General features: G+C 45.6%; 5 protein-coding genes across 5 annotated transcripts; 2 read left to right on the forward strand and 3 right to left on the reverse strand.

Annotated features, from left to right (window-relative positions):
• Nucleotides 1-883: 883 nt before the first annotated feature.
• CTRU02_202959 (IroE protein) lies at nt 884-1,871 on the forward strand (the record flags this gene model as incomplete). Its single annotated transcript, XM_036731456.1, has 2 exons — nt 884-1,071; nt 1,121-1,871. 2 exons carry the CDS (start codon nt 884-886, stop codon nt 1,869-1,871), a joined length of 939 nt encoding a protein of 312 aa, XP_036576891.1.
• A 44-nt stretch (nt 1,872-1,915) lies between these two features.
• On the reverse strand, nt 1,916-3,538 carry CTRU02_202960 (Siderophore iron transporter mirB 8; the record flags this gene model as incomplete). Its single annotated transcript, XM_036731455.1, has 4 exons — nt 1,916-2,270; nt 2,329-2,658; nt 2,723-3,432; nt 3,491-3,538. The coding sequence occupies 4 exons, from the start codon at nt 3,536-3,538 to the stop codon at nt 1,916-1,918; spliced, it is 1,443 nt and encodes a 480-aa protein (XP_036576890.1).
• A 149-nt stretch (nt 3,539-3,687) lies between these two features.
• CTRU02_202961 (transposase) lies at nt 3,688-4,845 on the reverse strand (the record flags this gene model as incomplete). Its single annotated transcript, XM_036731454.2, has 1 exon — nt 3,688-4,845. The coding sequence occupies one exon, from the start codon at nt 4,843-4,845 to the stop codon at nt 3,688-3,690; it is 1,158 nt and encodes a 385-aa protein (XP_036576889.2).
• A 4,892-nt stretch (nt 4,846-9,737) lies between these two features.
• Nucleotides 9,738-12,495, forward strand: CTRU02_202962 (oligopeptide transporter 7; the record flags this gene model as incomplete). The annotated part of the gene is made up of 7 exons (XM_036731452.1): nt 9,738-10,091; nt 10,150-10,827; nt 10,895-11,176; nt 11,239-11,502; nt 11,563-11,740; nt 11,792-12,081; nt 12,157-12,495. 7 exons carry the CDS (start codon nt 9,738-9,740, stop codon nt 12,493-12,495), a joined length of 2,385 nt encoding a protein of 794 aa, XP_036576887.1.
• A 902-nt stretch (nt 12,496-13,397) lies between these two features.
• On the reverse strand, nt 13,398-13,739 carry CTRU02_202963 (uncharacterized protein; the record flags this gene model as incomplete). Its single annotated transcript, XM_036731451.1, has 1 exon — nt 13,398-13,739. One exon carries the CDS (start codon nt 13,737-13,739, stop codon nt 13,398-13,400), a length of 342 nt encoding a protein of 113 aa, XP_036576886.1.
• Between the last annotated feature and the right edge of the window lie 1,480 nt (nt 13,740-15,219).

Below are 15,219 nucleotides of genomic sequence, written 5' to 3' on the forward strand. Positions count from 1 at the left end.
GCCACATCGTCGGTCGATACAGCTGCCGCTAGACTCCCTCTAATGTCGAATTCCAGAAAATCGGGGACGGGATAGTATGCGAGGCGCATCAGCTGTTATTGCAGCCCACCTATCCCAGCATATCGAGTCAGGTCCAATCTTTAAAAGCCAGATCAATGTGGTTAGAGTTGGGCTGCCGACGCTGGACGCTCTAATAGACCTTGGACTTAGAATTATCTGCTAATTGTGCTAATATTTCTCTATGTGAACGGAATTGGGGACGTGGGTTACTGCTCGAAGAAACCAAACAACAACTTGTGGATAAAATATGCTCCATGGGTCAAGCAATATCCCGATCACACTCGAGATGAAAAGGGTGCATGTTGTTGCCGATAACAATGTGAGAACTTTATAGAACAGTTTCTCGATTTTTGTTTATCGTTCTTCTACATTTACTAAGGACCCAATTTTTAAGTGAGTAAAAGTAAAAGATACCTAAGTTGGAATTTATTATACATGTGCTATTGTTGAAATAATGGGATGTCATAAAAAAGGCATACGTGTTTGGTGTGTCTGAACACCAATCACAATGCTCTTTGTATCTCTAGGATTTGTCCTGGCTCCGCCATTGTCAAGCTGGGACAATCCAGATCGATCTAAGATCACGCTGTCGCTAGACTTTGCGTCCTTGTTTGACTTCAGTTGAAGTTTCCGACTAAGAAGTACGACTTGGTATGTCTCTGTCTTCGCTGGCAACATATTTTGCGCATCTGGACATGCCCTCCGACACCGGTGGTTTTCACTCGCTAAAGAAACAAAATTTACCCCACAACACGTGATGCCATATGATGTTTGCTAAGGGTTGATATTTAAGTGCTTGAACTCTCCATGCAGTGAAATATCCATGATATGTTTTCTTGACTGCTTGGACCCAACAACTATGCTGACTCAAAAGCTCACCTACCAGAACCATTGCTCTGAAACATGGAGCGTGAAAAGTCTTTCAGGGGAGGAATACCTGATTCAAATCGGCTTTCCTCGTGACTGGAAAAGCAGTTCACAAGGCCCGATTGATGTTCCTGTGCCCATTATGTATGCTCCCTAAGTCGTCTGTCCATTGTAACTAGCTAACGAGACACAGATATCTCACAGACGGAAATTCAGTATTCCTCACTGCCCTTGAGGCACTGCATCGACGGCTGTCGATGTGCCCGCCTCCTTTCCCAACTGGTGTTGTTGTTGCCATCGGCTACCCGATTTCTCCCGACTCAAATAGTGTCATGTGTCCGCGTCGGACATGGGACCTCACACCACCTGCTGCCAATTCGTCGGAGTCCGAAGGGGGAGCTGACATGTTTTTGGATTTCATCGAAAATCGGGTTCGTCCATTATTACGTCGAAGGCTGCAAGAGACACGGCGTGCTACCGCTGGGCAAGAGGCCCTTTATGGACACTCGTTTGGTGGACTTTTCGCTCTCCACGCTCTGTTTACGAGGCCGACGATGTTCAATTGCTTTTTAGCGAGCAGTCCAAGCATCTGGTGGAGCAACCAGTTTATTTTATCAGAAGAAGTTATTTTTTCTGCTCCCGAAAATGACCGAGGATCTAAGCCATCATTGATGCTCTTTGTTGGTGGACAGGAACAAGATCCACCCAGAAAACGTCATGAGAGGGAGAAAGAATACGAGAAGAGGTCAAAACGTCATTATGAACGGCGTATGGTTGACAACGTCCTCGACATGCAAAACCGACTTCGATTATCGAGAAATTTGGAGTTTCTGGCTGCCAAGATATATGAAGGTGAGGACCACGGTACGGTAATTGCGTGCTCCATCAGTAAAGGCCTGGCAATCTTCTTTGAAAACTGGCCTTTTGAACCTTCTTCGTATTAAAAATTAGGTAGCTTCAGAATTTACTTTCTTGCTAAACACTCGTTTTACACGGTTTGTGTCTTGTTCGGCTCAACAGATAGTGCCTTCACGTCATCATTATCGACTCCTCCTTTGCAACCATCCTGGCTTGCGGCGCTCTCATCTTGAGCCAAATCGACATTCTTGATGAACCACATAATTGCAATCATTGGTGCAAGAACGCAAGTTGCGGCAATAGCAAGCAGTTGCTGAGTCTCGCGGTACGCGGTGTCGATTGCCACTCGCTCAGCTGAGCCAATAGCGTATTTCCGTGCCACCACAATGGAGGAAAAAATAGACTTTGCCTTTGACTTCGAGTCTGAAGGAAGGTACTTGACTAATTTTGTAAGCAGATTTGATCGCCAAATCGCACCGGATATGCTGCGAATATGTAAGCATGGATTTAAGTGTGGAGTGAATGACGAGAGGACCAGCATACCTTGTACCGATTGCGCCACCAAGATTCATGCTTGCAAAGAAAACTCCAGTAGCAATAGCAACCTCATCTCGGTCAACTACTGCTTGCACACAAACTTGTGCAGCAGTTTGGTATAAGCCACGGCCAATTCCAACGAGTGATTTTGCCGCAATAAACGATGCCTCGTTAGCGGTACCAGTGCCGTGCATATTGACCAAGTAGATCTGGAGACCTTGGCCTAGTACGCAAAGTGGAACGCCAACAAGGACCCAGGGCTTCGCGCGCTTCGAATAGTGCATAAGACCGGCGCCCAACATAGACGTGATTTGAAAAGCGACGCGCAAAGAGTTACTGGGAACAATTGTTAGCAAAAATGATCAAAGTACCCAGGCTTACTACTATGGATGCTCCATACTCAATTCTCGTCGAGTGTCCAGCAGAGAAATGCCCCGCCACTTGGAGATAGCTGGGGAAAAAGACAGAAAACAGTGAGTAATGCATGAAGTCGAGAATGCATAGCCCACAGGCTGCTATAATGGTCTTGTGCCTGATGAGTCGGAACGGAATGAATGGCCGTTTGGCAAATAGCGAGTCCCAAATGAAGAAAGAGACAAATAAGACAGCACCCACAACAACCATGGCGATGAAGCTCCCTTTTCCCCAGGCTGTGCTGTTCTGTGACCCTGTAAGTGAAACGGGTATCAAAATGAGTGACAAGCCTGCAAAGAGTAGCAAGCAGCCCAGCAAATCAAGCTCGATCCATACGACTTTATACACCTTGATCCAGAGAGGGTCGCTTGCGTGCACAGCCTGCAGAATTCTGGGACGTACAGCAGCTTCGGGTTGGAGTTTATCTTTTCTTTTGCGAATAAACAATGTCACTAGCAGTGGAAGAGAGGCAATAGGGGTTACGATAGCCCACATGCCATAGCCCCACCTCCAGGTCGAGTGATCCAGGAAAGCTTGCGCAACAATAGTTCCAAGGTAGAGAGTCGGGATGGCGCTGATAGTTTCGGGAAGTGAAAGCCAGATGCCGCGATTGCGTAGATTTGTTAGGTCCGAAATGAAGATTTGTTGCGTGATCCCAAAACCCACGCTGCCAATTGCATCGAATAGACCACCTACCTGCGATTGGAATTCGTTAGCCACGTATAGCAGTAATGAACGGCAAGCGTTTCCCTACAAAGTATGTTTCGATGTTTTGGCAAGCAGCTAGCAAAATAAGTGACATGATAGATAGTAGAATGGAGAAGGTAAATAATTCAAATCGGCCAAACATCTGGATCGTGGTCAGTAACGTCGCACACCCACTTCTCGCACACCCCCACATTTCGCACACCCATAAATTGGGTCATCATGAGGTATTCATCAACTTCATAACTATAAGTCTGATTCGTCTCCTGCAACTGTGATACTATCGCCAGTTTTAATAGGTAATTCAGGCTCGCTAGATTCATCTGAGCTATCCTTAATTTCGCTAGCCTCAATTTGGGCTTTGTGAATTGCCTCAATGTTGGCAAACTTCGAATTTGGGCTCATTTGGACCTTACGCCGCTTCCGTACCATTCCAGCCTCAACTTCTGCTTCCAACATTGCAATCTTCTTCTCTGCTGTAGCCAATTGATAGTCCTTTTCATCAAATCCCTTTTGAACCTTCCGAAACAACAGTCGCTGCGTTTGCTGATCTTTATCCAACTTGCTGAATAAGCTAAGTTGATCATATAGATCAACTGTCTTCTTGGGCGTTGACCAGGCTACTATGGATGTAGCAGATGCCCAGTTTTCGTCTTTTCCACCATCAGAGGCCCTCATAGGCGTAGAATAGCCTGGCTTTGAGGGCTTGGAAGCATTCTCAAGCAGTAGAGGGCTCATGAGCGGTCGAGCTATCGAAATGGGCCATAGTCCTGTTGCTTTCCAGCCGCTTCTGATATTCTTGCTTGAAAATGCCATCTGGCGTGCTTTTCCATAGCAGGTAAGAAAGTTCCGTTTGCCTACAACTGTAGAATCGTTGTGTTGAATGAGGTATCCAAGCTCTTTTCGATAGGTCGCCTTGAGAGGCCCAAAGACTGCTTGGTCTAGAGGTTGGAGAACGTGGGATGTATGTGGCGGTAGGAAAAGGAGATATATCTTGTGTTTATAACAGAGATACATAAATTCTGTTGTTTCATGACTGCCATGACCGTCTAGGATCAATAGTCTCTGCTCAGAGGGATGATCAGGCTTAGTCAGAGGGATAAAGATGTTCTCAAGCCATTCCACAGCTGTAGAGTCTGAAGTCCAGCCATTCTCAGTTGCTGTGAACTTCCAACCACTGTAAATATCACGTTTATGGATATCAAGAGGAAACCATTGTTGTTGAACCGATTTCCCTCGATAAATAACAAGTGGAGGAAGCGCCTGACCAGTTGCAGAGACACACTCAAGCATAGTTGTCCAAGCCCGAGACCCAGGCTGTTTTTTTCGCATTGATGAGCTTTCTGATGATCCCAGTACTAAGCCATTTGATCCTCTGCCTTCTAGGATACCAGTTTCATCCATGTTATAGCGATGATGTGGTTTGATCGCCTTGATCTCTGGAAGGGCGAGTTGTTGAAACCATTGCCTGATTACATTAGTTGAGGCCCCATTGACACGCTTAGAATCGATGGCTCTAGCTCTATGAACCTTGATTGATGGATTTCTCTTAATAAAGAACTGAATCCAGTTTCTCCCAAGTGGCTGGGTAGTGCCTCTGATGTCTAGGATTCGCTGGGCAAATTCCTTGAGTTGTTGATGTGTTGGCGGCAGCCCTAACGCCGCCTGGATACGCACCCATTCAGCTAAGTGACTTTCCTGTGCTGGAGATAGCTTCTGGAAGCTAGAGAAAGCTACATTTCTTGCCTGTGAACCCTTTAATCGAGACTGGAGGGTTGATGGTGGAATTCCAGCATCATGAGCTGCCTTTCGGACACTCTGCCCACTTGCAACTGCATTGAGAGCTTGATTGACTTCTGTTTCCGTATACTGGCCCATTAAGCGTATAAGAGTAACTATTCAAAGAATTATAATAATCGCTGTAAAAGTGGTGAAGATATTAAAGAATGTTGAAGAGGGTAAAATTCTACATGAGCGATTTATGGGTGTGCGAAATGTGGGGGTGTGCGAGAAGTGGGTGTGCGACGTTAAGCAATTAGTTTCCTGGTTTGAGTGTAGCCCGGCCACACACATCTGACAGCTTGGCAATGATTGGATATGACAGTAGCATAGCGATCGTTTCAACAACGCGAGATGCACTGAGGAGTGAATGTCCCTTGAAGGCGCTGGTGGCATAGGCGCTATAAGTCGAAGTTGAGTATTTCACAAATGCATCGATGAACGTAAGCAGGTAAAGCCTGTTATCAATTCTTAGGACACAGCTTTGGTATTCGTACATGTTCGATGGAAAGCTCACCCAATAAATGCTGCAATGATCCATTTCTTTGGAGCCCTTTTCAGAAGGTCTGACTGGATAACCCCCACAGAGCTCACTGTTTTCTTGCCGTCTCCATGGCGTGCATTAATATCCTGAGGCTCTTTTTCCATTCTGCTTACTCCGTATCGGTCTGATTTCTCATGAACTCTAACAAGACAAAAATTGGGCGAGATGGTCATGGCAATTCGAAAATTCGTGCCTTTCTGTTATTTATATTTGCACAAACCCCATGGTTCACAGCCAACGTTCGGAACTCCGAGATGGGTTTCTCCTTGTGAACGCTTCAATTTTTTCATTGATCGCCTAAATCATGATACTCACCCCACATACCGAGTTGAAGCCGAGGTAACCGTACGATTTTCTCTGTCTCCCGATCCAATTGCACCGAACAATCTTATCAGATCCGACTGACCACGCGTTCTGCGCATAGTTTAGAGGCTTGGTGTCGTCGGATAGCGACCGCCTAGGCGAAAACAAGCTAGTTGTCGGTTAGGAACCCTGCACCGAGCCGCTAGCGTGCGCCTTTTTGCGCCGCAAACCTGGAAGATGTGTCACAATTTATTTCGGTAGAATGATTCCTAGGCTGGAAACCGTATGACAGATGGAAAGACATTCCCATAAATCCATCATGTGACCTTGGCAAAAGCTCCTTCGCGATATCGGAGAGTTCAACCAATGCTTTGGATCATACTACTGCTTCCCTTGAAAGCATTTATCCACTCTGTTAGAGTACCAATCATGGCCACTAAGCCGTCAAAAGTTCTTAGCTCTTTCATAGACGACACGTCAGCGGAGCAAACTCCGGTTACATAACACCAACAACCAAGCGCATAATTTCGCAAGATCTCATCGTTGACGGCAGAACAATATCTGTCTCCTGATGAGCAGCCGATCTTTTATTGAAGAGTGTTCGTTATGTCTCTTGGAGGCAGTCTCGTCAAGAGCTTTAGATGCAATGTGTCAGCAGGAGAAATAAATCAACTTTAGCTGTGTATTGAACCGAACCAAGACCAAAAGAAAATGAGTATTGCTCCAATTCTACCACTACATGATTTATGATCGCATAATATTTGTAGGCAAGCTTGGAAGATGTTATTTTCTTAACTGTGACTTTTTAATCTATTAGGTAATATAAAACGAAATCTACCGCCAAACCGGTTAGCCCCAAGCCTGCGAGCAAATTAGTTTTTCTTTCGTACACCATGACTCTTCAGAGCTATTCAGAATCATCAAGGTCTCGTGTTATAGTTACTTGAAGCTTGCAAGCTTGTTGAGTCTCAGTCAAGATACTCTGACTACTTGTACAAGATTGCTTGGGCTTCGTCTTGCGAAGCCTTTCAGTGAACGGGATCACACAAAAAAAGGCCGCGTTCCACTGAAGATGTATTACGCCAATTTACGACCAAGCTATCCAAGCAACTATTAAAAACACATCGTACGCTGTCTTCCACCATACAAAAACTTTTGTTATATATGTATCCTCCGAGCAGAGTAAACTTTTAAAACAGGGCATTCCCTTCGTTTCCGTTAAGAGCATTTGCTATGTGATTTGATGGTGCATATTCTGAGCAGGACAGGCAAAAGAGCCATTATCATCTTGAGATTAGAACTATAATGAACCTATATTTTGGGTAGTGTCCATGTACGGCTCCTACCATCGCGCAAAGACGATACCTGTGAATATGAATCTTCACTTCTCGTTGCTTATCATTTCCATATCAAGTTTTCCCTTTCGGGAAACCGCCACCATGTGAAGATCACGAGAAGTCGGGACCGTCCACCCTGCCACGTGCTCAAGTGGGTCATTTCTTACTTGGGACTAGGCCGCGAAACCCAGGAGCTACCTGATGATCCATCACGGACCAAGCTATCACATCAAAAAGCGGAGAACTGAACAACAAGATTTTTGTTGCTGTATAGATCTACAAGAAATATGGAACTTTGTTGGTTGAATCATTTGGGTAGAAAAAAAACTTTTATGTGTGACCCTCTGTCCTGCGGGTAGTCTACGCTTGGTGTAAGCAATAACAGTGTTGGCACCTCAGTAGCGAACCTTGGGGAGCGGCAGGGCACTGTGGATCGTCCTTCTAAAAGGCAATCACTCCTTAACGTGTTATTTTGAGAATAAAATCATGGTTTGACTTTTGCTAGCTGATGGATCGACTCTTTGTTGATACTGTTTTGGTCTGAATTGTGACTTCGGAAGAGAATGATTTTCAAACGAGCTAAACGATATGACGAATGCAATTCTGACCAAATCACCCAGAATGGGTTATTAGAAGTAATGAAACCGTTTGTGGTGGTCTGCAGGAGTCTGCAAGATAACCCAAAATCACCCAGTCAGTAGACCCCCACCCGACCTGCACACTACAACCACTCATAGAGCAGCTAATGAACATATCATACTTAGGGGATGCAATAATTAGCTTTCAATACATTATTAAGAGTAATAATACTCAGTATATGCTGCACATATTTAACCAAATGGCCAATAAACGGAAACTGATGCCCGGGTAAGGTGATTATTGCATACTCGTAATAGGCGCTTAAGGATGTCTATGTAGAGAACGGCTAGAACCATGTACTACGTATGACACAGCAATTACCAGTGGTACTGAGCGACTTTCTCCTCATACCCTAGAGCTCAGGCGGATGTATTTCTTCAATGTGCTGGATGATACTCTGATGAGGTCGTTCATGGCTTGTTCGCTACCAGTCATTTGCCGAGATTCAACCCATCATTGTAGTAGTACTTGATCAAAATATTGACAGCTATTTTAGTGGCAATCGTCCCAGCCATGGGTGGAAAACTGTTTCCTTTTAACATTGCGAGACTTGTCTTGGGGCAAAGATGGTGATAATGATCGAATTCAGATTTGGGCGGCGCTTGTGTTTGAAAGGTACGTATTTAAACCGAAACCACTAGACCATTTTGGCATCGCAAGGCCAGTATCTTGGCTTAAACTTTCTTTCGTCACACGCTGTCTATCTCTAAGATAGTGTTCATGAGCGTGTGAAGGCGGATGTTTGGCAACCATCACTGTCGGATCACCTATCTCCCCCAATAAGAAAAATCATCTCGTTGGGGGCGAGAAGCGACAGATGAGGTGAGGAATGCGCTTGGTAGAGCGGCCCAGAAGGCCACGATAAAGCACGTCAGGGCCAGGATTGAGTCGCGACTCGTCCGAATTGGGCATTTACCCCCACACGAGCGATGAGGAGGACACAAAAAGTTCCTTACTCCCATGGCGGTGATTGGATGTCATAAAGTTTGAGCTTCGCCAAGTCCGCCAAAAGGCCCTAAAAGCCTGGGCTTTTACTTGGAAACGCTTATACGAGACCTTCCCGGCTGGGCGATTGCTTATGCGATGAACGATCCTACACACCCTGAATGAATTCCACGTGGAACACAGAAACATCACATCTTCACATTGCCACTTCCGAGGAGGGAGAAAAGAGCTGGCAAACGCACCAACAAGAATCACGCATGAACCACATCTTTATCACGCCAGTAGCCGTTAAGATAAAGACCTTCCTAATTTTGTGTAGCACCGCCGATGGGGCCAATGCTATTCCAATTTACCAGTTGGTTGGACACATCAGGATCCTTGTCCGGACATGGACCACCCCGTCCTGCGTAATATCGAGGAGGTTATTTGTTGAAAATGAATAGAGGAAGTCCGATTGCACAACAGCCCCCTGTTATTGCAACATTATCGCCTCCAACCTGTTATCTCGCAAGTCGCCTTTGGAGGAGGAATTCCCTGGAGCAAACATTTGAGGGACCAGTGGCGTTTCGGTGTCACCAAGACTCGAAAATGTTTATATACTTGACCACCGTCGAGAAGACCAGACGACGATGTGGTCCCACAACTCTACTGCACAGTGGACGGTTGCATTTCTTCCCCCTCATTGACCGGGCCTGCCCGCTTTTATTTCCCTTCAACCTGATTCGATCAAAAGAGTCGTCACCGAAGAGATGCCAGGCCCTGACCCTATCGGTGATACGATCGTCGCCGGGGCGCTCAACCCTGTTGAGGGGAAGATCGTCTCGGTGCCGAATCATCAAGCTATCAACGAGAAGGCCAGCATCGACAACATAGCACTTGGCAAAGAAATTGACACCGAGATCAAGGCTGTTAGTGCTCCGTCAGACAGTGGGAGCCATGATAAGGACAACGCTAGTGAAGATGTCATCATTAGAACCGGCGTAGATGCATCTGTTCATCTTCTGCCCCTTCGTGATGACTTCCAGCCTGCCTTGACTTTTCGAAGTCTTTTCCTGGCTACCTGTCTCTCAGCCTTCCAAGCTGTTATGAGTCAGATCTACACGGTATTTTCTCTCTCAAGCTACAATTCTGTCCTTCGACATACTAAAAAATCATTTCCAGTTCAAACCCACCGTGGTCACCATCTCGGGAACCTTTATAGTTCTTATTGCCTACTTCTTGGGTAAAGCATGGGCCAAGTTCCTCCCCCGAGGCGATACACTCGAAGCTCGGTGGAGGGAGAAGGGTGGGGAGGGTAAACCTCCAACGTATATCCGGGTCGTCTCTTTCTTTAATCACGGCCCTTGGAACCTGAAGGAACACGCGATTTGCGCCATCACTGCGACATCTGCCTCCAACGCTTCCGCAAGTGTTACAGTCTTTGCTGCACAAGACTTGTTCTACGACTTGCCTCTCAGCGCTACCACGGTTGTGTTGAGTGTTATCTCCATTGGTCTTTTTGGCTATGGTATCTGTGGCGTACTGCGGCCCATTGCTGTTTGGCATGTCGATGCTGTTTATTGGAGTACACTACCCACTGTCAAGACCCTTCAAGGATTGCATTGGCAGGACCTCAAGAGCTCGAAACCCCTTCGGTGGTTCTGGTACAGCTTTGCTGGCATGTTTGTTTACGAGTTCTTGCCTGCCTACATTTGGCCGTGGCTTAACTCAGTCTCTATCCCCTGTTTGGCAGCAATGCATGCTACAGGTGCAAAAGCCGCTACGCTTACAAACCTTTTTGGTGGATCCATCAACAATGAGGGTTTGGGCCTATTCACACTCTCTTTTGACTGGCAATATGTGAGTTTTCAATCTATTACTGATTTGATTGACCTCATGCAAGACGCAAAGGACTGACTGTTACAAGATCACCTCATTTAACACGTCTCTTCCACTCGCTCTACAAGCTCATTCAGCAGTGGGATATTTCGTATGCTTTATTGTCATGCTCGCCATCTACTATTCCAATGCTTGGGATGCTAAATCTCAACCATTCATGTCGACCCGTCTTCGATCTCAAGATGGATCAACCTATCCGATTGCAAAGGTCTTCACTGGCGGTGTACTCAACAAGGAAGCTCTAGCAGAATACGGAATCCCTAGGCTGACAGGTAGTTTTGCCTATGCCATGTTCATGGCAAACGCTGCTGTGAGTCACTGATTATTTTGCAAAGCCTTGTTGCTTTGAGAAAGTTGCTGACCACTATTTAGATTGGTGCATTGGTTGCGCACTGCTTCTTTTTCTGGGGCGGGGACGTCGTAAAGGCGTACAAGAGCGCGAGAAGCGGGAGATACGATGACAGGCACCACGCACATATGGCTAAGCACTACAAAGAGACTCCATGGTGGTGGTACATAATTGTGCTAGTTCTCAGTTTTGTTCTTGGTGTCATTGTGGTGACAACACAACACATCACTCTTCCTGTGTGGGCCTATATTGTTTCACTGCTGCTGGGTATTTTCATCGCTCCATTGGTAAGCATTTCTTTCTTTAACCCCTATACGCTTGAATCATATGACTGACCGGACTTGAAGAGTACCATTCTTTACTCTCGATACGGCAATGGTATCGCCACAAATAACCTCTCCAAGATGCTTGCCGGTCTGCTTCTTCCCGAACGCCCTATCGGTAACATGTACTTTGCTGCCTGGTCGCACAATGTCATCTCTAACACGGTGAACCTATCAAACGATCTCAAGATGGGCGAATATCGTAAGTTTCAATGCGACGACCCGGAATGACGTGGCTCACCAAGTATCACAGTCAAAATTCCTCCTCGTGTCATGTTTCTGACTCAGATCTATGGTACGGTATTGGGCGGTTTCGTCAATTATGCAGTCATGATCTCGATTGTGGGCGGCAACCGCGACCTCCTGGTGAATAGCGACGGTAACAGTTCTTGGAGTGGAGCTGGTATGCAGTCGTACAACACAAACGCGACCTCTTGGGCTCTAGCATCATATTTGTACAAGCTTGGTGGCAAGTATGAATTGGTACCTATTGGTCTGGGTATCGGCTTCGCCATTGTCGCTCTCCACAGGCTTGTCGTCTACGTAGGTTATCCCTTCCACGTGGGATGTGAAAAGCCTCCTCGTTGTTATAGACCATGCTGACCTCTGGTTTTCTAGTTCGTGCCGAAGATCCGGGGGTTCTCGCTCTCTGAGATTAACCTTCCTCAGTTTATCCAATATGCGGGCTTCATCCCGTACAACCAGTCTCAAACCTGTGTGATTTTCAGCCAATTGATCGCTGGATTCTTCACACAATTCTACCTACGAAACTACCGCCCTCGCATCTTCAAGGACTACTCCTACCTTGTAACAGCTGCCTTTGACGGTGCCAGTTTGTTGGCACTCTTCATTTTGTCATTTGCAGTATTCGGGGCTGGTGGTCCGTCCAAACCATTCCCGACCTGGTGGGGCAATAACGCTGATGGTTACTATGACCTTTGCCCCTCCCCTGAGTAGACATTGAGTAATGGTAACCTTCGCCTTAAACCGGGTAATAGGTGGCGGCGAGATACAGCGGCTTCAAGTAGATGATTGTTTGGGGAAGCGAGCATGTGTTCAGTGCGGAAGTGGTATGTAGAGACATACAGACACAAAGCTACATCTAAAATGGTGACAAGCACTACCTGAACAGTCACATTGTTGAACTTTGTACTTGACCTTACTGTTGCATGTACTAAACGGTTACAGGTTTTTGACAACCAAAGATTTAGGCTTATGCATATGGGTGCAACACCAACACTGTCTCCCTGTGAATACGCCACCTTGTACCGACGACTCAAAAGCGAACTTTTGACCTATGTCTTCTCAAAAGTCGTTACGAATTTGGTAGTTTATAATCCGTAGTTTGAATACAATGCCCTATAAAAGCTTTCGTATTTGAAATCTGTATGAAATTGCGGACAGCAATAAACCATCAAAGCCAAATCGTCAAAATGGGAAAGACATGGGGTTAGGAATGGGAGAGAGGCTTTATCTCCTGGATTCTCCTATCGTGGACCTCCATATGCCTCTAGGAGTGCTTACCTCCTTAATGATATTGGTGTCTTCAGAAACGCCGGGTCAATCCGAAAACTACATATTTAAGGGAAACAAAATCTCATGGGGTAGTAGACGTATATCTTTCAGCAAGTCTTAGCTCATCAGCAGTTGCACAGCAAAAACAAAGCTAAATTTAACAAGAAATGAAAAGAAACATGACTAGCTTCAAATTCGATTAGAGTCAAATTAACCAAGTATTTCATATGGTCTTGAAAGTAGTTCTACATAACAATTCTCTCAAAAAGTCTCAATGTTCCAGCCAAGCTTAATCAACATTAACGATTCGAGTAGCCTATGCAACAGCATTACTGAGGATTAAGCTAGTTGCCCCTATTGCCACCATTCCCTCCGTTACCGCCGTTTCCATTGCCAGGAAAAGCTGGAAAGGTATTCTGATTGCCCGTACCATTGGGGCATGCCTTTTGAGCTGCTTGTGCTGCTTTGAGCAGGTCATTCTGATCCTTGCAAGCACCAGTAACGCAGTTGACCAATTCGTTAATATTGGCCTTGGGACAGTAGCAATCCTTAATGTTGTCCTGAGTGCAGCCTGCCTTCTGGAGGCCATCGTTCAGACAGCCCTTTGCGCAATCAGGGAGGTCAATGTTGTCGGCAAGTGCGAGACCTGCCACAAAAGCAGCAAGAGTGATAATCGAGGATCTCATATTGTAAGCGTGGTGAAAGATAGAAAATTGGAAGCGCTGTGATTATGATGAAGAATAGCTGAGTTTTTCCTGGTGTTGGAGGGTTTGCCTGCTCTTGGAGACTTTGTTTATGTTGGTGGAAAATTACTGTTGAACTGACCTGGGGCTATCGAAGGACTTTATACCTCGTAAGAGCAAGGTTTTCAAGGAACTTGAAAACAATATTTTCCATACTTCTTGATTATTTTGTTGACGTAAGTGTTTAGCAAAATTATTTCTCTGGAGTGTGACGAGTTCCTAATAGGCTGATTGGTTGCTACATCCGTTATCACACGCAGAATGCGCTGTTTGGACAACTCTATTGTGCTGGGACCAAAGGTTTAGAACTCTGTATATTTAGTGCTCGCACATTAATAAGAACAGTTCCATTCAGAAACAATGCGTCAAACTTTGAAATGTTCCGTACGTCTTCCAAAGCCAATCAATCCGTGTAACAAACATCCAATGGCGCCTGTGTGTTTGACAAGGCGGAAGCCCGGACCAATATTAAGCTTTACGCCGCGTCAACCACTCAGTCAAGGCGTTGATGTCATTGGCCTACTGATGAACGGCTTAGAATATTAACAAAATGTTATAGGGACATTATAATCCTTAAACAAAGGTATGAGTTCATTTGCTTTGGGCCGCCGCACTGGAAATGCGGTGACGTGTCGCGGCCCGAAATAGAATGAGTTCGAATCACAGCCACGCAGCCATGACTGAGCGCTACTGCTTTGACTGAGAACCTTCAAGGCTTCAAAGTTCCTGCAAGGGTATTCTAGTAGTAATAGGATATGCCGCCTTGGAGTTGTTATTGTATTTCTAGCTTCGTTCACATTTTCATCTGGTGCTAAACAGGCTTGGTAGACAATAACAAGCAGTCAGAAAGCGTGATACAAGTTTGATAATCGTAAGAGGGATACCTTAGTTCAAACAGTCGAGTCCTACACATAAAGAATCTTCATCTCTTATCAACAGACGACAAGTAGCGATTGTGGCGCAATAACATACTGGAAAGAGGTTGGTGGACAGTTCGTAGGAAAGGCGGGAAAACACACAACACCACTTAACCTGCTTGTAATAACTGTGGGGCGGGTGACTAGGTTGGTTCTGGCTAGCTAGGCGTACCATATCTCGTATGTGATGTACTTTTGTTTGTTACACCACTTAGGCATTGCCCAGAGCAAAAGCGATACGACTCCAACTACAGCAAGTGCGCCCTAAAAAAAGTGTTTAATATACGTTCATAGCATTTGGGGAGGTTTATAGTACTTACCTGTATTATGTATCCACATAGACGTTCGATAGGCTTCATGGCTTCTCCTGTTAAGGCAAGGGAAGCTGCTTGCAACAGAAGAGAAATGACGCTGCTTAGTCCTACTAACATCCTACATCAATTTTTCGGGCCAGGTTTAATTAACAAACTTATGAATGCTTCGTCTGTTTGCATTAATTGTAGAGA

Source organism: Colletotrichum truncatum, assembly GCF_014235925.2.
Source record: "Colletotrichum truncatum strain CMES1059 chromosome Unknown Contig_0002, whole genome shotgun sequence".
Taxonomy (NCBI): domain Eukaryota; kingdom Fungi; phylum Ascomycota; class Sordariomycetes; order Glomerellales; family Glomerellaceae; genus Colletotrichum; species Colletotrichum truncatum.